General features: G+C 45.4%; 1 protein-coding gene, 1 long non-coding RNA gene and 1 pseudogene across 2 annotated transcripts in view; 2 read left to right on the plus strand and 1 right to left on the minus strand.

Moving 5' to 3' along the window:
* Window positions 1-2,969, plus strand: part of SLC16A2 (solute carrier family 16 member 2) — a 111,008-nt gene extending 108,039 nt beyond the window's left edge. The window contains exon 6 of the mRNA XM_032251306.1: window positions 358-2,969. Coding sequence (XP_032107197.1) covers window positions 358-578 — 221 coding nt within the window. The 3' untranslated portion in view covers window positions 579-2,969. The remainder of the gene's footprint in view (window positions 1-357) is intronic.
* LOC116532233 lies at window positions 911-5,740 on the minus strand. The gene is made up of 2 exons (XR_004260792.1): window positions 5,306-5,740; window positions 911-5,214 (listed from the first exon to the last, which is right to left on the minus strand). It is a non-coding gene; the product is annotated as an uncharacterized LOC116532233 (long non-coding RNA).
* Window positions 4,251-20,479, plus strand: LOC116532232 (annotated as a pseudogene).
* Window positions 20,480-26,387: the final 5,908 nt, after the last annotated feature.

Below are 26,387 nucleotides of genomic sequence, written 5' to 3' on the forward strand. Positions count from 1 at the left end.
TATCACTGTGGACCAAGACAACACTTGGCCATCTTTTGTGGAGTTCTTTTAAACTAGGTTTACTCCCAACTCTCTAACTAGGTGTGACTAGGGCTTAGATTGATGAAAGTCATAAATGGAGGAACTCTAAGAGAAGCTTTATTAGCTAATTTCATAATGAGCATTCACTCAAGGGCCTGCAGCCCCAATGCCTCAGGGAGGAGTCACCTGCCCTTGAAGTTGAGGGAGCTCCTGAGTCAAGGCAATACAGGCCAAGATTATCTGGATAGGCACTGTGATGGCCCCTAGAAGAGGCTGAGAGCACCTTTGGACAGCAAGACAAAGCTGAGCTTGACTTGTTTCTCTTGACTGTTTCAGGCCTCCTCCACAACTGTTTTGGGGACTACCATGTGGCCTTCTACTTTGCCGGTGTGCCCCCCATCATCGGAGCTGTAATCCTCTTCTTCGTTCCTCTGATGCATCAAAGGATGTTCAAGAAAGAGCAGAGAGATTCCAGCAAGGATAAGATGTTGGCCCCTGACCCAGACCCCAATGGGGAGCTACTGCCAGGCTCCCCCAGCCCTGAGGAACCAATCTAATGCCTTTCTTGCCATTGTGTGCTCTTTCCCAGCTGTTCCCCTTCATCCCACCCTGCTCAGCGTTTACATTTTTGCCACCAGCACACTTGTTCCCAGACCTGTGCACACAGCATTTCAGCCACCTTGACAATCCCCTTGGAGCCAAAGCTCCAGGTGTTCCAAACTCATTAACTAAATTCTCCCCAGAATGCCTTTAAATTTGCCTAGGCCCTTCTCCTCCCAGGATTGGGAAAAGCTTGGGATCACCCCCTGGCCTTTGGAATCTCTCCATATACTTTCTAAGCCCTGGGAGAGGAGGAGGATGGGACCTCCTGGCCCCAGCTTATTAGTCAGCCACTATAATCAACTGCCAAAGGTGCTACTGTGTCCCCAGGGGCCTAATAGGGTAGGCCCAAGTCTCTGTTTGCTGAGGAGGTCATTGCCATCCATATTTGGGAGCCACTGGGTGGAGGGGCAGGGAGGCAAAATTAGACAAGTAGCCTTGGATAGCCTTAGAGTTTCTGATGGCTATGTCTTCCCAAGAACTGGATATAGGCAATGCCCTTATCATATTGTTGGTTAACAGTCTGCCCCCCTCTTCCCCTCTTTTTTTCCTCTACTGACTTCTCTCCATTCTCTTTCCCCTCTATTTCATTGTATGACTGTCATAGACACATAGGTGCCTGGAGAAAAGGGGGACCCGGAACTTGGGCCAATCAGCCTCAGCTTGGCCCAGTCCACCCCTAACGTTAGCATCAGTCCCACTCATCTCAGGCTGAGCCACATCTCACTTTTTGGCTCAAGCTATATAATCCTATACTGGAAGAGTAGAATATCACATAGGGAAGAAACCTTAACTACCAGTGTTCCATGTTCCAGTCACTGATTTTTACAGATTTTACAGTCCAAGGCATTAACCTTGAGGCCCTCCCAGCTCCCCATTCTTGTATCCACATTGCAAAATGTGAAGAAACTCCTTTCATCTCAGCAGGCAGAGGAGGACTGATGACAGGAGCTGTCATGGTAGGAGGAGGGGCAGTAGTTATTGACATAGTGGACCAGCTCCATCTCTCAGTTTTCATGACAGGTCTATATTTCCACCTAGGCCAGGCCAGGAAAGGGACTATTTAAGAAAAAGAAAAACAAACAAACAAAAAAAAAAACAAAAAAAACAATTCCCAGCCTAGATTCCAAAAAGGTACAGGCAGCAGTTACACATGGGGTTGGACAATTTCTTCTGGAAAGGGGAAGCCATCCTAGCCTTTACCACCCAATGTGTCTCCCATGCTGGGCATCCTAGGCCACTTTGCTTAAAGGGCCTTAAAGGTGCCATGAAAGGTAGACTCTGAACCACTTTGATCCCTCTTAAGTAGGTAATTGATGCTTCCTTATGCCCAGGCTCTGGCAACAATCTTACTGAAGAACATTCCCAGTGTCCCTGGTTAGGGGCAGAAGGCACTGCCAGGCTGTGTTCAGTTAGCACAGCTCACCTCATTAGGAGCTCAGCCTCTCTCCTCCCTCTGCCTCTTTGTGTCCGTTTTTCCCCTCTCTGAGCCTTTGTCTATTGTGTTCCTGTCACCCACCCTTTCATCATCTTTTTGCCAGGCATTCCTGGCTGTCACTTGGAGCCAACAGTAACTTGCCACCCTAAGCCAGGGTCATCCTAGGGCCAGGAGGATAAGGTTGTCCTGAGGGGCTCCAAAGAAGACAATAGTTCCCACCCATGATTTTCCGTTACAAACAGGCAGCTGGGGCATGGTTGGCCTCTGATGATTTCATTCAAGGCCAAAGTCCTGAGCCCCCTCCGCTGGTCCCAGTCCAGCTCTTATCAGCTCCCCAAAGGAAAACCCACTGGTTCTTGGCTCTGTGGGTAGGAAGGGGCCCTAGAAAGGGCCTAATTACTATCCTGTCAGTTCTAACAGTAGTGGAACAGGAGAAGCTGGGCCCTAGGAGCCCTATAACTCCCAGGAGAGACCACTAAAATTACTGAAGCAACAATGCCCCTACTTCCATTCCTCCCTGCCTCACTCTCACCGAGTGACCAGAGGGTGGCTTTGCAGGACCTCTCTTGTTGCTCAAGGTGTAGACAGATGTTAAGAATCAGGTGGTCACCTACTTCTCTCCAGATGAAGGAAAGACATTCACAGGTCCCAAATCTGCCCATTCAGATGTCACATAACATGGTGGGGTATCAATTTACTTCTTCCACACATGTGGATGTGCACATGTGAGCTTGTGTGCTTTTGGAGAGAATGTTGATTGGCAAAAGCAGGACAGTATTAATATTTAGAGTAGGATGCAGCCTCTTATGCACCACAGTTAAATCTAGAATGAACAAAATTTCAGAGCTCAAGACATGGGACATTTAAATCCTCAAGGAGTTTGGAACAAAATAAACAGATCTAAAAATTTGGTTTGGGTATGTATGCTGCCTACAAGGGAGAAATAGTCTTAACCTGACTAATAGCAGGAAGTTTCACTTCAGAGCTGAAGTCTCATTTCAAATCAGATTTCTGCCAGGTTCTATGCTCTCTGTGAGAGAAGAAATTAGAAAAAGAGCTATATAGGGGTTTGGAGTTGGTCAACTGTTTGAGATTGGATTTTTAAACAAGATCTGAAACAGAAAAGTGATTACTTTACAAAATGAGAATATGGTTACTTGCTGAGTTGAATGGAGGCCCCACCAAGGCCATAACCTTGCTACAAGTGTGCCATATTGAAAACTGGCAATTAACAATAATCCAATTCAGTTCTCCTTCCCTCTCCCTTATGTTATTTATGGGGGACCTAAAGGGACTTACATGGCTGGGTGACACAGCCTGGCAGTGACAGAGCCTGGAATTGAGGATGACAGAAGAGACAGACCTATAAGAATGACAAAGCTGGGAGTAACCTTAGAGTCTCCCTTGTTCATACTCTGCATTGAATTTAAGTGGGGAAACTGAGTCCTAGAGGTAGCAAGAGACTGCAGCAAGTTCATACAGTTCATCAGTGACAGAGCAAGATGAGACTTCAACTCATGTCATTGACTTCCAGTACAGTTTAAAAACCTGGTTTTACAGATAAGGAAACTGGCCCTAGGAGGGATAAATGAATGACTTGCCCACTTCATTCAACAACTGTGTACCAAACCCACTTCCATAAGGATGTCAGCAGGACCAGCTCTGAGCAAAAATGAAAGCTTAGCAAAGTCTAACTTTTAGCATACACCATCTCTTCATGATTACTTTCACCTGAAACTGACACATACTTTTGTTATTGGTCTCCCAGTCACTCCAGACCTTCATGCAATCTTGCTTGGAGACCTGGTTTCACCTACTGTCCCTCCACCCCTAGCAAACTAAGAGGTACAAAAAAGTCCATCTCCAAATGGCCACACACTGGGCAGGACAGGGGCAAAGAGAAGGGACTGGTTGACATTGGAAGAAAGTGGTTTACCAGCCAGCTCTTGTCTATTGTTGCTTCTCCTCAGACTCAGTGCAGACACCCTCAGGCTGGCTTCCTCATCTCCTTTCACTGAGGCTAATTACTGTGTCCCACTGCAGGGACCCAGGCTCTCCCACTTAAAGTGTGTCCCCTCCCCCAGCCCCTTCCCCAGCTGCCCCAAGGGCCCAGTCTGTGATCATTCAGGATTATTAGATTTCAAAGCTGTGGAATCCCATAATTTTTATGAGCATATGCTCTCCTCCAGGGACTTTTCATGTCTGAAAAGGCAGCCAGCAGCAGCTCCCTGCCACTTCTCCACAGTAGCAGTGCAGGCCAGCTGACAAGGATTACAAATCCCTAGTGTCTCATAGCTGGCGCCTAGACAGGGTGGGTGACGGGTAGAATAAGAGCCCTTGAAGCAAGTTCAGAAATTCTAATAAACTGAAATGCAGCAGAGACTGCAGGGTCACAAGGAAAGGGATTGGAACTACTGTAGGGGTTCAGGAGACTGTGCTTCAAAGTTCCTTTGATTCCTGCCTTTCAGCTCTCTCTAGCGGTCACCAGGCGCAAAGTTCCATGCCTGGTTTCCACGTTACTTAAGCAGTATTTTCTAGAGACCTGTGTGTCAGACACTCTGCTAGAATCCGGGGACTTCAGGAATGAAAGGAACATAAGTAGAAAAAACAAAGAGAAGAACACAAAAGAGTTTGTACTACCTAACTTCCAAGATACCCTTTTCTTCCCTAGGCGCCAGTGCCCAGACAGCACCGACCTTAGCGCCAAAATTCGGTCCTCTGTGAGGCAGAGCAGGGGCCACCCGCCCCCAGTGAACCGGAGGCGGCAGGAATCCCACCCCCAACCCCCCTTCCTCTCCCCACGACTGTCCTCCCGGGGGCCAGAGTCTCCCGGAAGAACTACCCGCGCCTCGGCGTTGGTTTCCTGCTGAGCCCCAGCCGGATAAAATTAGTCGATTGCTCACGCTAACTAGTGTCAGAGTCCGCGTCCAGCTGAGGGGGAGGGGAAAGCAGCACCGAGCCGGGCCGCACTCCCGCCCCGGCCTGTCAGACCAGCGGACAGACAGCACCTGTCGTGGGCCTCCTCGTTCCCTCGCTCCCGCCAGAGCCTGTGTTCCCGCCGCGGAGACCGGGGACTAGAGACCGGCGGGACGACACTTCCTGCAGGCATCTTCTCGCAACTGTCGCTCCCGCAGAGACCGCGCCGAGCCCACCTGCTAAACGTTAATACACTGGAATGCCAGGGGAGGGGAAAAGAAGGTTGCACTTCTACCCTCCTTTCCCACCACACACCCTCCCTCCACTGACCTCGCAACGACTGGGCCCTGGCATCCGGGACTGGGGGGTGCTAATCGACACTATTTCCCGCCAGGTCCCCATGCCCACTCCACACTCCGGGACTGCCTGGGGATGGAGATGGCCCTCGTCGCTCCTGGTTCTGCCGCCGGCCTCGGGCCACCTTGGGCGGGGAAGCGGAGAGTGGGGGTGGGGTGGGGTTGGCTCCTCCCCCTCCCCCGGTCTCCGTCCATTTCCCCATTAGGGAGGGGTAATAACCCGGGAGCCGCGCCACGGAAACGCATCTGTCCCAGCTACTCAGACGGGAATCCGCCCGCCCAGGATAACCGCCCTTCCCGCCTAGGGGAAGGGGGCGGGAAGGCAGGCGGGAAGACCTAGTCTCGGGCCCTGCCAAACTGCCGGCGAGCCGGACGGACAGACAGCAGCTGCAGCTTGTCCGCGCTCAGCTCCTCCTCGATCCCCCACCCTCTCTCTCCCTGCTCCCGCCACCGACACCAGGGGCCGCAGCGGCGGCTACGCCCCACCCCCAGCGCTCGGTCCGGAGGCCTCAAGGTGAACCGGGCCGGGCCGGTTCGAGGACCCCTTACAAGCAGCGGCCCCCTATTCTCTCCCGACCGGCCCGGTCCCTAGCGCCCCAAGGGCGGGATGAGGCCGCTGCTAGTGAAAGACCTGCATGAAACAGACTCCAGGCCGGCCAGGATGCAGAGGCTCAGGGCGGGTTCAGCCTCCAGGAAGCCCTCCCTCCCCGGGCACCAGCCATCCTCCTCCGCCGTCTTCTGCAACCTCCAACCCTGGTCCGGCCCCGTGGGGCTGCTTTCTGCCAAAGACGTGGCCCACTCTTCAAGCGCCCCTTCACCCCAGTCTCCATAGAAACTCTTCCAAAACTCCGGGGGTCAACCATGCTAGTAGGAGCTCCCAGCTCAGGCCTACTCCCCCATCTCACAGTTCCCACTCGCACAAGGGAGCAAGCGGGATTTCCTAGGCTTGAGAACCCTCCTCCAAGCCTGGACTGAGCCAGCCTCCTCAAGAGTGGTGAGAAGGGCCTGATTGACTCAAAGAGCCGCCCTCCTCAGCTTGCTCCTCTCCTATACTCCTCTACCCTAGTCCCCACCGACCTGCTTCCTTCTGCGCTTGCCTAGTGGTGGGTGAAGGAGAGGATGGACAACCACCTTCACTCCTCCCCCCAACTTTCACATACACCCTCTGTCCCCTAAGGTGCAGTCTCCTGGGAGTGGGGGCAGCCTCACAGATCTGTCTGCCTTAGGCCTTGCAAAGGCAGGGTTTCCTCCTGTCAGTCTGGGATCTTCCAGCTCCCTGCCTCATTTGCCACCTCCTCCCACACTCCTTTCATTCTTCCCCGCAGCATATTTGGACATAGACCACCCTCCACTCCCGGGGGGAAAAAAACACCTTCAGAAATCCCCTCCAAACACCTGTGCATGGAAAAATTACAGTTCACAGGTGTTCCTATGCCCCTCATCAAAAATGACCTCCCCAACCGTGGGAGGCAACTGCCCCCATGCTGGGTTACAATTAGGGAATTGAGGCCCGGGGGGAACTGAATGTGGATTTTGAATGCTTCTGCAAGTCCCTTTCCACCGTACTTCACAGAAAGTAGGGAGGTGAGCACATCTCTCTTTTCCCCTGCTTTCTGCTTCTGCTGTCAGCATCCGCAATTTCCATGCCCACTCTATCACCCAATGAAGGCACTATTTGGGAGTGGCACTACAGCCCCAAGATGGAGGCATGGAAGGCAGCAGAAGCTGAGCCACAGTCCTTGTGCACCCCCTGGCCTGGCCCATGGAGAGCACGTGGAAGAGGAAGTAGAAGTCTCAGATCTGCCTTTATGTGGGAGTATGGGTGATTGTCTTGTGTTCCTCTCCCCCTTAACATGGAGGAAAAACTCCAAAATGAGCTTGCTTGTGCTCCACTTCCTCAATCCTTCTCTCATAATTCACTAAAATTATCATCATTGAGGGCTGATTTCCAGGGCTTTGCTTTATGCCCACAGGCCACCAAAGGAAGGATTCTTTGACCTGGTTATTTGGGGATGGGAGGGTGAGGAGCAGCTCCTGGGAGGCTCTGCTTTCATGAGAAAGGGTTTGCCTGTCTATGAGGTCAACACAGCTAGTCCAGGCCTCCCTGTCTTCCAGACCTCCAGCACTGCATCAAGCTACAGACAGGAAATGGCAAAAGCAGCAAATATTATGCAAAAGGGTAAGGGAGCTCCCAAGATACCCCTGGGAAAGGAAAAGGCAAGAACATGTCTAAACCCCTGCCCACACACCTCAGTGAGGTGGACTTGTTCTGTGTATGCCTCCCAACTGTGGCCATTATCCTCCACCTCAACTTGCCTGGTCCCAGTGGAGAGACTCCTCATATCCACAGGGGAGCTTGGTGTTTTCTAGCAGCCCCCACCCCTCAGTACCACATTCTCGGTGGTCTCTAACTTTCCAGATCCTAATAAGTTCTAGCCTAAGCCTTTCCTTCAGGGTGAATAGCTTCAAGCATAAAAGCCTGGTTACTCCAAGATGAAGACTCACCTGTCAACCACAAATGACTGGGCCTGGAAATCAGGGGGAGCTGTTTCAGGGAAAGTCAAGTTCCATGCAAAGCTAGTTCCTTTCAGTAGTCAGTAAATAGTTGTTACTGATGAACTCGAGAAACACTTTTAATATGTTGAGAAAGCACAGAAGCTTCAAACCAACATGCCTTATTTACCTTTTACTATCCAACTGATTTCTTCACAGTTTTTGGATTATATCCATATAATGTTTGTTTCTTATATATTTTCTTCTACAAACCATAAGAGGCTGCTAAATGTTTAAAAAACAATATAGGCTTTAGCCCAATAAAATGAACTGGAAGACTTCCCAATATCATTTCTTTAGTTTGGAGTTTTGTTGTTGTTCCTATTCTGTTCAGCAAATAGAAACATAATGTTGAGTCTGAAATTTTCAAAGCTGGGAGGCCCAGCAAAAACAAAAATCAGAGAAAGAAAGATGGAGATGAGGTCAGAGAAACAGGAACACAGGCATGACCACACACCAGCAATGCATCAACTTTTGATTAAGGTCCTTTATGCAGCCTAAAGGTGGCAAAGGCACATTATAGAAAAGCCTTGGCTGGGCATGGTGGCTCATGCCTGTAATCCCAGCACTTTGGTAGGCCGAAGTGGGCAGATCACTTGAGGTCAGGAGTTCGAAACCAGCTTGGCCAACATGGTGAAACTCTGTCTCTACTAAAAATACACAAATTAGCTGGGCATGGTGGCACGCACCTGTAATCCCAGCTACTCAGGAGGCTGAGGCAGGAGAATCACTTGAACCCAGGAAGTGGAGATTGCAGTGAGTCAACACTGTGCCGCTGCACTCCAGCCTGGGTGACAGAGCAAGACTCAATCTCAAAAAAAAAGAAAAAAGAAAAAAAAAAAGAAAAGCCTTGGTCTGCTCACTACTCTATTGCCTGCATAGTAAGAAGCTCAACTGGTGGTTGCCAGGGATTCCTTTCTGGAACTACCTGCTCATTACATTTTCCTGGAATCATGACCTACATGACCTTGGTTATGTCATTGTTGCTTCCCATGTAGTAAGTATAATTTACTAGACACTCCCAATGAGGGATCAGTAGAAGGAGTTTATGTTCTGTTGTTTGTGGGATGAAGCAATCTCACCTAATCACCCTAAGTTCTTGGTGTGGTGAGCTCCATGGAGAATTTACCATTTCAGGGAGTTTTGTTAGGTGAGCCTTTACCCATGTTTCATCCTTGTGTGCCTTAAGTGACCACTGTTCCAATGTTACTGACATTTCACCATGCACTTGAGGTGACAGCATTATTTTCAGCCTCACTGTCAACTTACCTCTCCTTCTTGCTAAAGCTGGGAGCACACCCAAGATTCCCTAGGGCCCAGCTCTCCCTTCACTTTCGGATATAGCCTTCTCGAAAACTTCAAATTCTGAGAAGGAGGCAGTGATAAAACAGAGAAACTTGAAGGGGAATAAAGCTATCTGTGCCTAACTGATCAACAGCTCTGCAGTTTCCTTTTTTATATATTGGAAGTAAATGCTTAAACAATTGGCTATTTTGGCTCCACATATTTTACTGTACCTTTAAAGAAGGATGTGTGCTTGAAATTGGGTAGGTATGGCCTGGGTGATCTAGCAGTATAGAGGTTGTGGGTGGAAGAGCTTAAGAACATACTTGTTTCTCTTATTCTATGCCCTAGGGCTGTACTTTTTCCTTCTGATTAGCTTTCTAGGCAGTGCTGAATTGAATGCAGAATGAATTTACATAGTGGGTTGCTCTGACTAGAGTGGTTTAATACAGAAATGAGCAGGGACTATGGATGTGGGGGTGGAAGGAGATGTGAATTTAATTTTCCATATGAATCTCCGTCTTTTGTACAATAGAGCTGTACTTATGTCTGGATCATTGTCTTCACAAGGATGGAATGAATGTAAAATGATCTAAGAAAGAGAATACTATAAACATGGGGTTAATTTAGGTACAAAGAAGGAATATACTCAGTGTTTTAGCAGCTGGAAAAGGTTGAGAGGGAGGGACTAAGGTTCCAGGAAACACTCAATTGCAACCTCATCATTTCTACCAAGAACCTCAATTTCATATGCTCTATTCTACTGACCTTCCCATTCACCTCAGGTCTCATATTTCACAATCAAGGTATTAAATACTTTTTCCCTTCTTGGCTATATCACACTTATTTCTCATAATTCCCAGATTACATAAGCGAAAAAAAAGCCAAGGATTTTGGAGAAGACTGCTATGTGAATTCAAATGCCCAGTGGCCCAAAACACCTGTGAAGTCCAGCCAAGCCCAGCCCAGCCAATGTCAGGTGGAAAAGAACCTTATGATCCCCTCAGGCCCTTTTCTCTTTCTCATAGGGGAGCAAACTGTATGTTTAGAACAACAGAGGCTGATGGGTCTAGGACTGAGAGGACTGCCACAGGCTGGGAGACTGCTAAACATTTGGTCATAGCTACAGACCAGGGAAGAGACAAAACTGAGAGACAGGCTGCTAGGCCCTGACATTAATGTCATGGTCACTCTCTCTAATAATATAAGCACTTGTTGGAAATTTCAGATGGTAAAAATCAGGAGTATTTCCCTCAGACTCTGCTGACCCTTCATACCCCTACAAGAGGTGACTGCCATGAATACTCCAGCACATGCTCCCTGCAGAGATAGATATTTAGATATGCAAGTATAGACACATAGAAACATGTTTTTCTTTTCATCTTCTTTATATGTAATTATATTCTACCCTATACCTAAGGAAAGACCCGTAGTAGGTTCCTCCCAACTTAGGTACATTCATAGTATCTCTGCAAAGTCTGCCCCAAACAGAACCTTTTTGCCCCAAACAGAGGCCTCTGCTCTGTGTGACCTCTGCTTAGCTGTGGCCAGACATAGCCCAGGCTGCTCTGCTCATCCCTGCACAGTCTGAATGTGAAGGCACCATGTACTCTATCAACTCTAGGAAGTTCCTGATAGGACGCAGACTCACCACTCCACAGAGAATATTCAAGTTGGTCACCTTACCAGTCATTGAAAAGGACATAGAAGACTCACTTCATCTCTCACAAACCCAATTTATGCTGATTTCTTATAAGGAAACCAGGAATCATTTTGACCTAGAAGACTGGATTCCCAGAAACTCTAACCCTTAGTCCAGAAAAGACCAGCAGATTTGTGAGTTTGCTCTTCTCTCCCTCTAGTTGGGCCTGAGAGTGGCCAGGAGATGAAGTTTACTAGCCTGTTAACCAGGCACATTATACCTGGGAGCTAGTCCTCCTGCTGTCTCCTGAAAGACTGTGGAAAACCAGAGCTTTTCTGGGGTTGCTTGTATCCACAGGACTCTACTGGAAGCGATCTTCTAAGGGAAGTGACTTGAAAAATTCAAGTCCTGCAACCTGCTGCAAAGGCTCAGCAAACCATCTTGGGCATCTGACATGGAGTGACACATACTTGCCTCCCAGGATTCAATTCCCAAAAATGGATCTTATAATTCCCAGATTGTGAAAGTAAGAGATACAGTTGGATAGTCTTTTCTTTTTTTTGAGAGACAGAGTTTCGCTCTTATTGCCCAGGCTGAAGTGCAATGGCGTGATCTCAGCTCACTGCAACCTCCACCTCTCGGGTTCAAGTAATTCTCCTGCCTCGGCCTCCAGAGTAGCTGTGTTTACAGGTGTGTGCCACCACACCTGGCTAATTTTTTGTATTTAGTAGAGACGGGGTTTCACCATTTTGGTCAGGGTGGTCTTGAACTCCTCACCTCAGGTGATCCACCCACCTTGGCCTCCCAAAATACTGACAGTACAGGCATGAGCCACCATGCCTGGCCTAATTTTGTATTTTTAGGAGAGACAGGGTTTCTCCACGTTGGTCAGGCTGGTCTCAAACTCCCAATCTCAGGTGATCCCCCGCCTCAGCCTCCCAAAATGCTGAGATTACAGGCATGAGCCACCGTGCCTGGCTGCAGTTGGATAGTCCTAAGCAAAAAAGTGACAGGATGGGATAACATATGCCCTAAATGTGAAGGCACTTGGGGGTTGCAGAACTCCCACCCCCACCACCAACACTAATCAATAATGAAGAGCCAGGGCTCTTACTCCAGTGAGCTTTATTGCCGTATAGAATAAATAGCTATTTTTTTCTGATTATAATTAGTACATGTAAATTATTTTCAAAATTCAAACAACTCAGGAATGTATGTGGAGAAAAATAGAGAACATTTGAAATTTTTGTAACTTGAGGTGACTGCAATTAATTTTCTGCTGACTGTGGTAGGCAGAATTTTGGCCCCCATGATCTTCACTCACTGGGGTTACTCCCACAGATATGTTCCATTATATGGCAAAAAGGACTTTGCAGATGTAATTAAAATTACTAACGTGTTGATCTTAAGATAGGGCAATTATTCTGGATTATACAGGTGGACCCGATGTGATCACATGGGCCCTTAAAGGCAGAGAATAGCGGGGCCGGGCATGGTGGCTCATGCCTGTAATCCCAGTACTTTGAGAGGCTAAGGCAGGTGGATCACGAGGTCAAAAGATCGAGACCATACTGGCTAACATGGTGAAACCCAGTCTCTACTAAAAATACAAAAATTAACTGGGCATGGTGGTGTGTACCTGTAGTCCTAGCTACTTGGGAGGCTGAGGCAGAAGAATCGCTTGAACCTGGGAGGCAGAGGTTGCAGTGAGCCCAGATCATGCCACTGCACTCCAGCTTGGTGACAGAGCAAGACTCCACCAAAAAAAAAAAAAAAAAAAAGCAGAGAATCAGAACAGAAAAGAAAGTCAGATTTAGGCTGAGTGTGGTCGCTCATGCCTAGTAATCCCAGCACTTTAGGAGGTTGAGGTAGGAGCATCACTTGAGCCCAGGAGATCAGCCTGGGCAACATAGCAAGATCCCCATCTCTAAAGAAATAGAAAGATGTGAAGTGTAAGGACTTGACAGGTCATTGCTGGTTTGAAGATGTGAGTGCCATGTGAAAAGAAATGTGTGCAAAGTTTGAAGTTCTTAGGAGAAAGGGCCTAGCTGAAAGCTGGTGAGAAATGGAAACCTCAGTCCTACAATAACAACAAATTAAATTCTGCCAACAACCTGAGTGAGCTTGGAAGTGGATTTTTCCCTAGAGTCTGCAGAAAGGAATTCATCCAAGCCTACATTTTGATCTCATCCTTGTGAGAGCCTAAGCAGAGAAACCAGTTAAGCCATGCTATTCATGGACTTCTGACCCATGAAACTGTGAGATAATGAGTTTTAAGACACTACATGCTTATATGTTATGGCAGCAATATAGTGACAGAAATACAGTGACAATCCTTTAATACATCTCTTCTTCCATGCGTATACACACTAACATAAATGCATACTAAATTTTTGTATAATTAACTTGTATATTGGCTTTCTGTGAACCAGAAAAGCAATTTGCCTTTCTTCTTATCTTCTTCCTACACTATCCCCTTTATCCCCTTTAACCAATTATTAGTAATTTCAGGTTATAATTTTTTACCTTTCTTTTTGGCAATATATATCCTTATACCTCTGTGATATGGTGATACAGTAAGGAATATATGTTTTGTCTCTTGTCCCCATTGCTGGCACAGAGCTCCTAAAATTCTTCTAATTCCCTGAGCAATAGGAGTGTTAGGAACATTTTTGTTCAAAGAACATTTTGTTCTTTGATCCTGGGTTCTGACACAGAGCTCCTAATTCTTGGAATTTTCTGAGTAATAAGAATGTCTTTTGTTTTGATGAGGCAACTTTTGGTGGCCTCCTGCATGGGGACTGGTCACCAGAAAGACCAAGCTGTGAAAAAAGCTTGGAACTTTCAGCTCTACCTCCTATCCTCTGGGAAGGGGAGAAGGGCTGGAAATTGAGATTATAATAGATCATGCCTATGTGATGAAGCTTCCATACCAGTCCCTAAACTACGGCATTAGAAAAGATTTCTAGGTTGGCATTCAGAAAACTTCAGGTTAGCATTCAGAGAACTTCAGGCCTATGTGATGAAGCTTTTATAAAAGTCCCTAAACTATGGCATTCAGAAAACTCCTAGGTTCACAAAGCTTCTGAAGTGCTCAGAAAGCCTCTAGGCATCTACATGCCAGGAGGGTGGCATGTTGCAAATTCACAAGGACAGAAGCTCCTACACTCAGGACTCTTCCAGACTTCACCCTATATAATTCTTTATTGGCTGTTCATCTGTATCCTGTTTTATATCCTTTGTTATATAATAAACCAGTAAATGTAAGCAAGTATTTCTATGATTTCTGTGAGCTCTTCTAGCAAATTATCCAACCTAAGCAGGGGGTCATAGGAAACCCAATTTAAAGCTGATCAGTCAGAAGTAAAGTGACAACCTGGGACTTGCAATTGGCATCTAAAGTAGGGAGGATTCTTGTGAGACTCTACCCTTAACCTGTGGGGTCTATGAGGAATATGAAATGGGATGGGATGAAATGGATCCAGCTGTTGTCTGCAGAGAATCAGAAAATTTGTCAATGTAGGAAAACTCTCACAGTTGGTAGCCAGAAGTGTTATGTGTTAAGTGTGTGTAGTGTACAAAGAAAAAAAAAATGTTTGTTTTTATCTATTATACAAACCCCAACACTCAGCAAATCAATTCACCAGGTATTCAATCAATGTTTGATGAATAAATAATGCAAGGGTATTATGTTTAGTGTATTAGGCTTTTATTTTCTCTATATTCTTGGATAATTAAGGAAATCCATGATATATTCATCAATTTTGTAGAACAAACTGCAAGAAACGAGAAAAGCTATCTTTATACATTTTTCCTTTATTTCTTTGCGATCAAACTATTTATTGGTGATTTTTTTGCACATTTCCAAGAAGCAGCCTATTTTAATACCGAATAATCGATTCCAGATAATACTATAAGACAGAGGTTACTAAAAATACCCTAATCCTAACCTTAGCCCTAAACCTAGTCCTAGTCCTAACCCTATTCTTAACCCTCAGCCTAATCCCAACCTCAACCCCACCTCTAATCCTAATTTAGGATTAGGGTTTACCCTAAACCAGGCTGTCATCACAACCCTGACTCCAGTTCCACCAGTAATAAGCCATGATAGGTTATGTCCAGCCGTGACTGATCTTGACCATTCATGACTGACTTTGACTGGTCTTGATCATCTATGACTGGCAGACTGGCTGTGACCAGCTTTGACTGACCTTAACTGGTCTTGAGTAGCCCTGACCAGCTGTGACTGGCTTGGACCTACTGTGACCATCCCTGACCAGCCATGACTAGTTTTGGCTTGTCTTAACCAGCTGTGGCTAGATTTGATCAGTCTTTGCTGGCTTTGATACGCTGGACCAGTTTTAACCAGCTATGACCAGCCTTAACCAGTTTTGACTGGCTTAGACCAGCCATGACCAGCTTTGGCTGGTCTTTGCCGGTTGTGACCACTGTGAATGGCTTTTACCAGCCTGAATAGGTTTTAACTAGCCATGGCTTGTCTTGATCAGCCATGACTGGCTGTGACCAGCTTTGATTACAATTGACTGGTTTTGATCAGCTTAGACCAGCTGTGACCATCTTTGACCAGTCATGACAGACCTTAACCAATTTTGACTGGCTTACACTGGCCATGACCAGCTTTGACTGGCCATGACTAGCCTTCATCAGCCATAACTGGTTTTGACTAGAATTGACCAGTTTTTACCAGCCATGACTGATCTTGACCACCCAGGACCAGACATGACTGGCTTCAACTAGTCATGACTGGCTTTGGCCAGAATTGACTGGTTTTTATCGGCTTAGATCAGCTGTGGCCAGCTTTGACCTGTATTTACTGGCTGTGACTGGCTTTGACTGGCCTGGACCAGTTTTAACCAGCCATGACTAGTCTTAACCAGCCATAATTGATTGGCCTTGGCTACCTGTGACCAGCTTTGATTGCCTATGACTGGCCTTGATCAACTGTGACTGCCTTTGGCCTATCTTGACCAGCCATGACCAACTTTGGCCAGCCATGACTGGCTTCGACCAACCATGCTGGATTTGGCCTGTCTTGACCAGCCATGACCAGCTTTGACTGGCCTTGACTAGCCACAGTCAGACTTAACCAGGTGTGACTGACAATAACCAGTTGTGACTAGCTTGCATAGACCTCAACTGGTCTTAACTGGCCATGGCCAGCCTTGACTGGAGTTGACTGGCTTTTACCAGATTAGACCAGCCATAACCAGCTTTGGCTAGTTTTGGCTGGTCTTGACCACTTTTGACTGACCTTGACCAGTCTTGAAGGGTCCTAGCTGGCTTAGACTGACCTTGATGAATATTCACTGTTTTGTTTTTTTTTAACCAGATTTGACCAAAATGACTGGCCTTGACTGGCAGTATCTGGTCAGCACCCTGCTGCTTCCTGTCTAACCAAGCTCCTGGGACTCAGGGGCTGTACAACACCATGGGGGTAGGTGGAGGAGGGCAGAGTGGTAAGCGTGCACCCAGGAGAGCTCACTGGTGGGGTTACACCAGAAGGGCCTTGGAGATTACTTCCTCTTGCAGATGGAGAAATAGACCCTGTGGGTGTAGACTCAACTATCAGAGCAGGTAGCAGTGGAGAAGGGCAAAGATACCTGTATGACAGGAGTCATCTGGGGTGAGTGCAAATTTCCACACTTTTCTCCTCCCTGAGACTTTCAGTTCCACAGAGCAGCCTCTGAAGTACATGTACATACTTGCTGATCCACAATCCAGACAATAGATAAGAGTTGAAGAACCAGAGAAGAGAGGACCAGGTGGAAATGTAGTAGAGAGGCAAGGTGTTAGCCTGGGAATATGCTAGTTAACTCACAAGGTAATGGTGAGAGAAGGGAAGGAAAGAGTGAAATAATCACTCTAGCTATAGCTATAGCCAAAACTCTAACCCTAGCTTTTTTTTTTTTCCTGAGGCAAGATCTTACTTGTCACCAAGGCAGGAGTACAGTGTTGTGATGTTGGCTTACTACAGCCTCGACCTCCCAGGTTCAAGTGATCTTCCTGCCTCACCCCCCAAGTAGCTGAGACTACAGGCACACACCACCATGCCCAGCTAATTTTTATTTTATTTATTTAATTAATTAATTTATTTTGAGACAGAGTCTCACTCTGTCACTCAGGCTGGAGTGCAGTGGCACGATATCAGCTCACTGCAACCTCCGCCTCCTGGGTTCAAGCAATTATCATGCTTAAGCCTCCCAAGTTGCTGGGGTTACAGGTGTGCACGACCACGCCTGGCTAATTTTTGTATTTTTAGTAGAGACAGGGTTTCACCATGTTGCAAGGCTAGTCTCAAACTCCTGGCCTCAAGAGCCTCAAATGCCTTGACCTTCCAAAGTGCTGGGATTATAGATGTGACCCACTGCACCCGGCCCTGGCTAATTTTTTGTATTTAGGTTGGTGTAAAAGTCATTGAGGATTTTGCCATTAAAAGTAATATTTTTTGGTAGAGACGGGGTTTTGCCATGTTGCCCAGGCTGGTCTTGAACTCCTGGACTCAAGCAATCCACCCGCCTCAGCCTCCCAAAGTGCTAGGATTACAGGCCTGAACCACTGCACCTGGCCTTTAGCCTTAACCCCCTAACCCCTAAACCCTGACTCTAGCCCTAGCCCCAGCCTCAACCCTAAGCCTAACCCTAACTCTAAACCTCAAACTCTATTTATCCCTTAATCCCTAAAATCTAAACCCTAACCCTCTAATCCTAAACACCCTAAACACTATACCCAACCCCAACCCTGGATCAAACCAAACATATCAAACAAAGGCATGACATCACAAGGACAGAAAACTACAGAACAATATCCCTTCTAACCACACTTGTAATAAACCTTAACAAAATAATAGTAATATGACACTAGAGTCATCCCTCAGTATCCGTGGGCAATTGGTTCCAGAAACCCTACCAATACCAAAATCAACACACGCTCAAGTCCTGCAGTGAGGCCTGTGGAATCAGTGGATACGAAAAGTTGGTCCTCTGTATATGTGGGTTTCACATCCCACAAATACTGTTTTTAATCCTTGTTTGGTTATGGATGTGGAATCTGCTAACATGGAGAGCCAAATGTGTTTCTCAAGCCCTGTGGCTAGTGGGAAACCAATGCCAAAGTTAAATCAGAAGAGTGACATGATGAGATTTATGTTTGTGAATGAGTATTTTGCCATTATCAAGTTGAGTTAACCAATGGTGGGCAGGTGAATCTGTGCTCCTCCCAGTGGACTACACTGAGGATACCATAGCATCAGGCCAGGGTGTTACTGCCAGGTATGCAGGTTCTGTGTCTGCTCAGGAGGAAACACTGGGTAAACCAAGTTTGGAGTCATCTCTGCTCTTTAGATCTACCAAGGTTGTGAAACTGAGGGACAGTCTCAGAAACAGTTCCAGAAAAAGAAAACTGGACCTGAATAGAAAAAGATATTTTTCCTCCCAGTTGGGGCAGGTGGTGAAGTGAAATGAGTCTGCAGATTGGAATGTCAGGTAGAAATCATGTACTTCCTGATTTGGGGATTATGTGATGGTTACCTAGGAGAGTGTCCCTGCTTTGGGTAAAATATACTGGAGTATTTTGTGTGAAGTTGCAAATCTGGTACAGCAATAACCACTGGGGAATCTGAGAGAAAGGATAACAAGTACTTTGTACTGCTATTGCAAGTTTTCTTTTTTTGTTTTTCCCCAAGATGGAGTCTTGCTCTGTCCCCAAGATGGAGTCTTGCTCTGGTCAGGCTGGAGTGCAGTGGCAGGATCTCAGCTCATTGCAACCTACGTCTCCCTGGTTGAAGCAATTCTCCTGCCTCAGCCTCTCGAGTCCTGGGATTACAGGCGTGAGTCACCGGGCCCGGCTGCAAGTTTTTTACAAGTATGAAATTATTGGGAAGTAAACTACTTTTCAAAACAACCATGTCAACACTATCTCAGTAAAGCAGAGACAATATCAAACGTTGTTATAGAGGCTAAGCCTGACCCAAATCCACATCAGCCAAAGCTATGAAACCAATTGCCCTTGTAAGAATCCAAATGTTATATTAGTATTAAGAGGCCAGTGCATAGCATGATGTTAGTGGCCATCACACCGTAGGCTTGGAGAAGAACCTTGAGGTATGGTGGAAACTGGGATTTTTGATTTCCCATTTTCCACATGAAGCCCTTCCTCTCCTGGATACTCTGAAGACTGACTGCCCCTCAGCAGTCACAGCTGCCAACAGGAAGAATTCACCATTGACATTGTCTCCAGTTGTCCCAAAGCGAGGCAGTGCACCCTTAGGTCTGGGCTGAGGAAAACGAAACTCTTGTTTTGAAGTGGGCTTGGTGCTGAACTCCTTAAGCGGAACACAGGGCGCCTCACGGGGTCAGAAAAGGAGGGTTCGCGCGCCCCCTGCTGGCCACAAGAGACAGTGCGAGATTCTCGGCACTCACTGTGTAGCGGTGGCCGTGCGCCCCTCCTGGCTGTCCTGCTGAATCAATTAAATTCACTGTGCAGCCTGTAATCCCAGCACTTTGGGAGACTGAGGGAGGCGGATCACCTGAGGTCAGGAGTTCGAGACCAGCCTGGCCAAGATGGTGCAACCCCATCTCTACTAAAAATACAAAATTAGCCGGGCTTGGTGGTACTCGCCTGTAATCCCAGCTACCCCAGAGGCTGAGGCAAAAGAATTACTTGAACCCGTGAGGCGGAGGTTGCAGTGAGCCGAGATCACAGCACTGCACTCCAGCCTGGGCAACAAAGCAAGACTCCATCTCAAAAAAAAAAAAAAAAAATTACCCAAAACCTAAAATGCAATAAATAAAAAAAAAAAAAAAAAAAAAAAAAGAAAGAAGAAAAGAAAATTAAATGTACAGATTATTCAGTGCCATAATTTTGGAAATTCAAACTAAAATGGAGCCCAGTATCCTGGTCTTTAACAAAAATGCTGAAGGAACAAGTCATTTGAAATCATATGGAATGAAATGAACACAGATACAAACTTTACAATTTATGCAAAAATTTACTCAGAATAGTCCACAGACAAATTAAAAATGCAAAACTATAAAAATTCTAGAAGAAAACATAGAAGAAAATCTATGTGACCTTTGGTTTAACATACAATGCCAAGAGCTGATCCACACACAAAAGTTAATAATATGGATATTATATAAGGTGTCGCGAGGGCCGTATCGCGGGTCTCTCCTTGCCGCAGTGCACCAGAGCAGAGTACGAATCTGAGGCTGAGGGAGTCATGGCAGGACAGGCGTTTAGAAAGTTTCTCCCACTCTTTGACTGAGTGTTGGTTGAAAGGAGTGCTGCTGAAACTGTAACCAAAGGAGGCATTATACTTCCAGAAAAATCTCAAGGAAAAGTATTGCAAGCAACAGTAGTCGCTGTTGGATCGGGCTCTAAAGGAAAGGGTGGAGAGATTCAACCAGTTAGCGTGAAAGTTGGAGATAAAGTTCTTCTCCCAGAATATGGAGGCACCAAAGTAGTTCTAGATGACAAGGATTATTTCCTATTTAGAGATGGTGACATTCTTGGAAAGTACGTAGACTGAAATAAGTCACTACTGAAATGGCATCAATATGAAGCTGTCCATTCCACTGAAGTTCTGAAATCTTTCATCATGTAAATAATTTCCATATCTCTCTTTTATAATAAACTAATGATAACTGATGATATTTAGTGTCTCCAAAAATGTTATACATGTCTGTGAAAGATCATGTTCACAGAATGAAAATACAAGCCACAGACAGGACAAAATGTTTATAAAATACATATCTGAGAACAGACTTGTATTCAAAATATGCAAAGAACTCTCAAAACTCAAAAATAAGACAACCCAATTACAAACGGGTAAAGATATAAACAGACACCTCGCCAAAGAAGATAATGCAGATGAAAAATAATACAGAAAGATGCTCAATATCACGTATCATTAGAGAATTGCAAATTACAACAACAGTGAGATAGCACTGCTGGGCGTGGTGGCTCATGCCTGTAATCCTAACACTTTGGGAGGTCCAGTCGTGCAAATGACTTGAGGTCAGGGGTTCAACCTCAACATGGTGAACATGGCAAAACCCCGTCTCTACTAAAAATACAAAAATTATCTGGGCACGGTGGCACACACCTGTAATCCCAACTACTCTGGAGGCTGAGGCAGGAGAATTGCTTGAACCTGGAAGGCAGGGCTGCAGTGAGCTGAGATTGCACTACTGCACTCCAGCCTGGGCAACAGAGTGCGATTCAGTCTCAACAAACAAACAAGCAATGGGATAGCACTGCACACCTGTTGGAACTGCTATCTATTAGATCTGCTAAACTAAAACAATGACAGACCATTGCTAGAGGAAAGACGGAAACTTTCATTCATTTCTTGTAGAATGCATAATGATACAGCCACTTTTGAAGATAGTGTGAGACTAGAATATGCCACTCAAAAATATGCCGTTTTTGGCATAAGGATTATTTTCAGCTGATTGTTTTGAGAAACTGCAGATGCAAGAGAAACTCTGAATACAGAGTAGAAGTTCCCCTTTTGTAAGGGAAATTTACAACTATAAAAAAAATCTTTATTTTCAAAGGTGTCTCCCCCTCAGTACCAAGAAAAGGATGACTAAATCATGAGAGATCTTTATCAATAGAGAAGACGTCAACTTAAATCTGCATAACAAACCTTACCCTTGTTTACTATCCTTTTCCTGGTTACCTCCCCATTACCACACCCTCCCAACACCCCTCTTTCTTTGTTTCAGTTGAACAAATTCATTTTTACTTATTTTACTTATTTTTCCTTGGGTGTCTCCCGTGTGTGTGTGTGTGTGTGTGTATGTGTGTGTGTGTGTATGTGTGTTATGTTGTTGTCATTGTTTTGCAACAGGGTCTTGCTCTGTTGCCCAGGCTGGAATGCAATGGCACAATCTCAGCTCACTGCAACCTCCGCCTCTTGGGTTCAAGCAGTTCTCCTGCCTCAACCTCTTGAGTAGCTGGGATTGCAGACGCCTGCCACCATGCCCAGTTAATTTTAAAATTTATTTTTATTTATTTATTTTTGAAACAGTATTTCCCTCTTGTTGCCCAGGCTGGAGTGCAATGGTGCCGATCTTGACTCACTGCAACCTCTGCCTCTTGGGTTCAAGCAGTTCTCCTGTGTCAGTCTCCTGAGTAGCTGGGATTACAGGAATGCACCACCACCCCGGCTAATTTTGTATTTTTTAAGTAGAGATGTTTAAGGTTTCTCTATGTTTGTCAGGCTGGTCTCAAACTCCCGACCTCAGGTGATCCGCCTGCCTCGGCCTTCCAAAGTGTTGTGATTACAGGCGTGAGCCACCGCACCCAGCCATTTTTTAATTTTTAGTAGAGTTGGGGTTTCACCATGTTTACCAGGCTGGTCTCAAACTCTGACCTCAAGTGATCCACCTGCCTTGGCCTCCCAAAGTGCTGGGATTACAGGCATGAGCCACTGCACCCAGCCTCCATGTGTATATTTTTAAAAAGTATTCAATTATACTTATTAAAGCATGTTAAGGAAGACTTTATTCAGGACCATTGTGATAGGTACAAGGACCACTGCAATGGGGTCTTGCAGTCGGGGAGAGAGATTGGGCTCAACTCCAAAAACAGCATGGGCCAGTGGTACTTTATAGCCAAGGACTAGGATGGAGGTCAGAGGATGGAAAATTACTAAGATGAAATCAGGGGTTAGGGGTAGCAACATTATAATGCCAGCTTACAGATGAGATGGACTCTGTGGCTGAGATGAGAGATTTGAGAGAAAATTAAGTGGTCACAGTGAGCCATGGTGGCTCACACCTATAATCTCAACAGCGCTGGAGGCTAAGGTGGGAGGATGGCTTGAGCCCACAAGTTCAAGACCAACCTGGGCAACACAGTGAGACCTTGTTTCTACCAAAAAAAAAAAAAAAAAAAATTACCCAGAGATGGCGGCACATACCTGTAGTCTTAGCTATGCACTCAGGAAGCTGTTGCAGGAGGATTGTTTTAACCCAGGAGTTCAGGCTGCAGTAAGCTATGATCATGCCACTGTACTCCGGCCTGGATGACAGAGTAAGACTCTATCTCTAAAAAGGAAAAAAGTTTAAGTCACCATAGCAAGGAAAAGGGTTTGGTCATGTACTCCTACATTGTTAAATACTATAAGGTTTGTTAATGCCATAAGGTTTTCCTTCCTACAATTAGGCGGGAACATGTTCTAGCAAAAGACTGCTCAACTGACCCCAGTGGACTGCCTGACACCAGCCAACTGGGATACCTCTGCCTTAAGGTTCCTGCGAGTGGCACCAAATGGACAGATCAACCTTACAAGAATTCTTCCTGATAAACAGCTAAAGACTCTAAACCAGTTCCAGCCAGTTTACAGAGACTGTGCACAAAATGTCTTTATGCCCTATAGTTCACCTTTTGATTTAAAAAGGCAAATTCCACCTTGTTGGAGTAGAAGGTATCTGAGTTATCAGTGGCAAATCCGTACAGATCTGCAGCATCTTCAATTCCTGCCTCCTTAGAAGAAAGAATTCAACTGAGGGGCATAAGGTAGAAAAAGAGACTGAGGCAAGTTTTAGAGCAGGATTGGAAGTTTATTTAAAAAGCTTTAGAGCAGGAAAGAAAGGAAGTACACTTGGAAGAGACCCAAGCAAGCAACTTGAAGGACAAGTGCAGCATTTAATCTTGATACTAGGATTTTATATGCTGGCCCATCTTTGGCATCTTGTACCCCTTTCCCATGATTCTTTCCTTAGGATGGGCTGCCCACATGCAATGCCCTCCTTACGCTTGGGAAGTGATGCTTGGGAAGTGAGTGTGTGCATTGTGTTTAGGAAGTTGTATGCATGCCCATCTGAGGCTTTCTTCTCTTGCCTGGTGGAATACACTATTTTGTCTCTTAATGCACATGCCCAGGCTCACTTGCCCAAATCCTGAGATTTTATTGGAAGCCAATTACCAACCTCAAGTGTTTTTATCTGTTTGGGAAGTTGCCTCTCCCTGGCACTTGTGTTCAATTAATATTTTAGTGTGACAGCTGTGGACCATGAGGAGATTGTCTCTTTCTGGCACCGGCTGCCAAATTATCATTTTTAGAGAGGCAGTGTGGTAACTGCTGAGCCATCACCTGATGGTTGCCTGACATTCCTGGTGGGTTGGGAGGATAGCCTCCTCCTGCCCTACTTATTCCTAACTACCTGCAACAACCTTATTTTAATGTTAAAGCCCAATCCCAAAGTGAACATAATTAACATGTATATTACATATATGTTAACTCACTACACATGTGCTTGGCTTTCCCTGTAAATTTTATAGGCATTACCCAATTCTGAAGAATATACATGTAAGACAAGTCCTGGAAGGCTTAAATGCTGCTGTTTCCTTCTCTTCTGCAGAATGCGTGCACAGTTTCCCTGGAGGCTACATGCTTCAATCTGCAGATTGTTGCTCTGAAAATAAAAGTCTTCTCATTTTTTCTTCCTCTGTAGATCTCATGGTCATTTTGTTAACATTTCTGGTGATGAGAATAGAATCCAAAGTGGCCCCAAATTTCTTTTCCTCTACTGCCTCAATCAATACCTAGGGGCCAGCAAGGACCCTGTAAGGTCAGTTGTCTTCTGGCCAGGGTGGACAAGAGTTGAGTAAGCACTCTTGGATCCGAGATCTCCTCAGCTTTTAGGCTGAGATCTGGGAGGCTTTATTTTCTTTAAATAGGGTCAATCCATCTGGTTTGCAGGTAGACCTAACGCTTGTGTTCTAAGCAGAAACACCTGCTCTATGGTCACACTCTAAAGTTGACTTAATTTTTTTTTTCTTTGAGATAGAGTTTTGCTCTTGGCTCTCGTTGCCCAGGCTGGGATACAGTTGTGCGATCTCAGCTCACTGCAACCTCTGCCTCCCGGGTTCAAGCAATTCTCCTGTCTCAACCTCCTGAGTAGCTGGGATTACAGGCATCTGCTACCATGTCTGGCTAATTTTTTATATTTTTAGTAGAGACAGAGGTTCATCATGTTGGCCAGGCTGGTCTTAGAACTCCTGACCTCGGGTGATCCACCCACCTTGGTCTCCCCAAGTGCTGGGATTACAGGCGTATGCCACTGCGCCTGGCCTAAAGTTGACTTTTTAGGTGAGTGCTATAGGTAATTCACCCACTAAAGTAATGATCACTGGCCAGCCACCATTGGGAACTACAGCAACCCATATGTTTAAAATTATGGGAAAAACTCTTGTGAATGTTTAGGATCCTGGATGCAAATAACCCAGGATGACTCAAGGCTTTGTTGGCAACAATGGGGAACTTTTGATATACCTAAATTAGTCTATCTACATGCACAATTAGAGCAGAGAGAATTTTGGACCTCTCAAAGGCAATGGGAAGCCTTTTTCAACTGGTATTATGAAAGCTCTAAAAATATAGTTAGAAATAATGAATAAGACCTACTATTTGATAGCACAATAGGATGCCTATAGTCAATAATAACTTAATTGTGTGTTTAAAAATAAAGATTATAGTTGGGTTGTTTGTAATTCAAAGGATAAATGCTTGATGGGATAGATGCCCCATTGTCCCTGATGTTTGTATTTCAAATTGCATGCCTGTGTCAAAACATCTCATGTACCCCATAAAGTTATATACCTACTATGTGTATATTTTTTAAATAAAAAAAAAAAGAAATGGAGTCTCTAGTTACCTTCTTAAAAGAGACTAATTCAAAACTTAATCAGTGTCTTCAAAAGCTTGAAAATTAACATCAGACCCTAAATCTAAAACTGAAAAGAACTCTACCCTCTTGTTTTCTTCCTTGTACTCTGTTAAGGCCACTTCCACCTTACTCCCTCTGGCTGTCACTCTCTTCTCTTTCTGAATCGCCTTTCTTCTCATTGCCTTCCAGTCTGGAACTGCCCTCTCTGTTGACTCTGCAACCCCATTGGGTGCACCTTTTAAAGTGATTGATAACTCTATGGGCAGTCACACTACCTCTTTCTACAGATTTGCTGTAGTTCAAACATCATTTCTACTTGATTACAAATGTGTGCCAGCTAGGACTTCCTGATGTCTACCAGTTAATCCACATACCAGTGGGAAATACCTTAACACAAGAATAGATGTATTTATCTAACTGAGATAGGCCCTAAGAAGATTTCATCTTACTGGGGAAACAGCCTACAAGACAGTGAGAAAATTCAGTGAGAAAAGCTTAACTAAATTGGTTAAGTCCATTAATCCTACCAGGAGGAAATCAAAGACCCAAAGAAGGTCAGAGTTGAAATGGTGAACTTCAGGTCCAGTGATTTTTCAAACTGTGCTTTGTGAATCTTTGGAAGATTTACAGAGGCACTGCAAAGTTCACTGAATATCTGGGAAAATAATAGATTGTGGAGTGTTGGGCCTTTCTTCCTTCTCTTCAATCAGAATAATGGTTTTAATATTGAAAAAAATGATTCTGTTGTTTGAAATTTAAAGCAGTTTTTTTTTTAAGTTATGTCAAATTAAGACTTGCACTTCTGGAAAGAGTGATTATATGTATTTTTTCTTATTCCTCCCATGAAGAACGGCTTAAAATGCTGAATATTTCATATA

This window comes from Sapajus apella, unplaced genomic scaffold, assembly GCF_009761245.1.
Source record: "Sapajus apella isolate SASKATOON/1434 unplaced genomic scaffold, GSC_monkey_1.0 scaffold75, whole genome shotgun sequence".
In the NCBI taxonomy this organism is placed as follows: domain Eukaryota; kingdom Metazoa; phylum Chordata; class Mammalia; order Primates; family Cebidae; genus Sapajus; species Sapajus apella.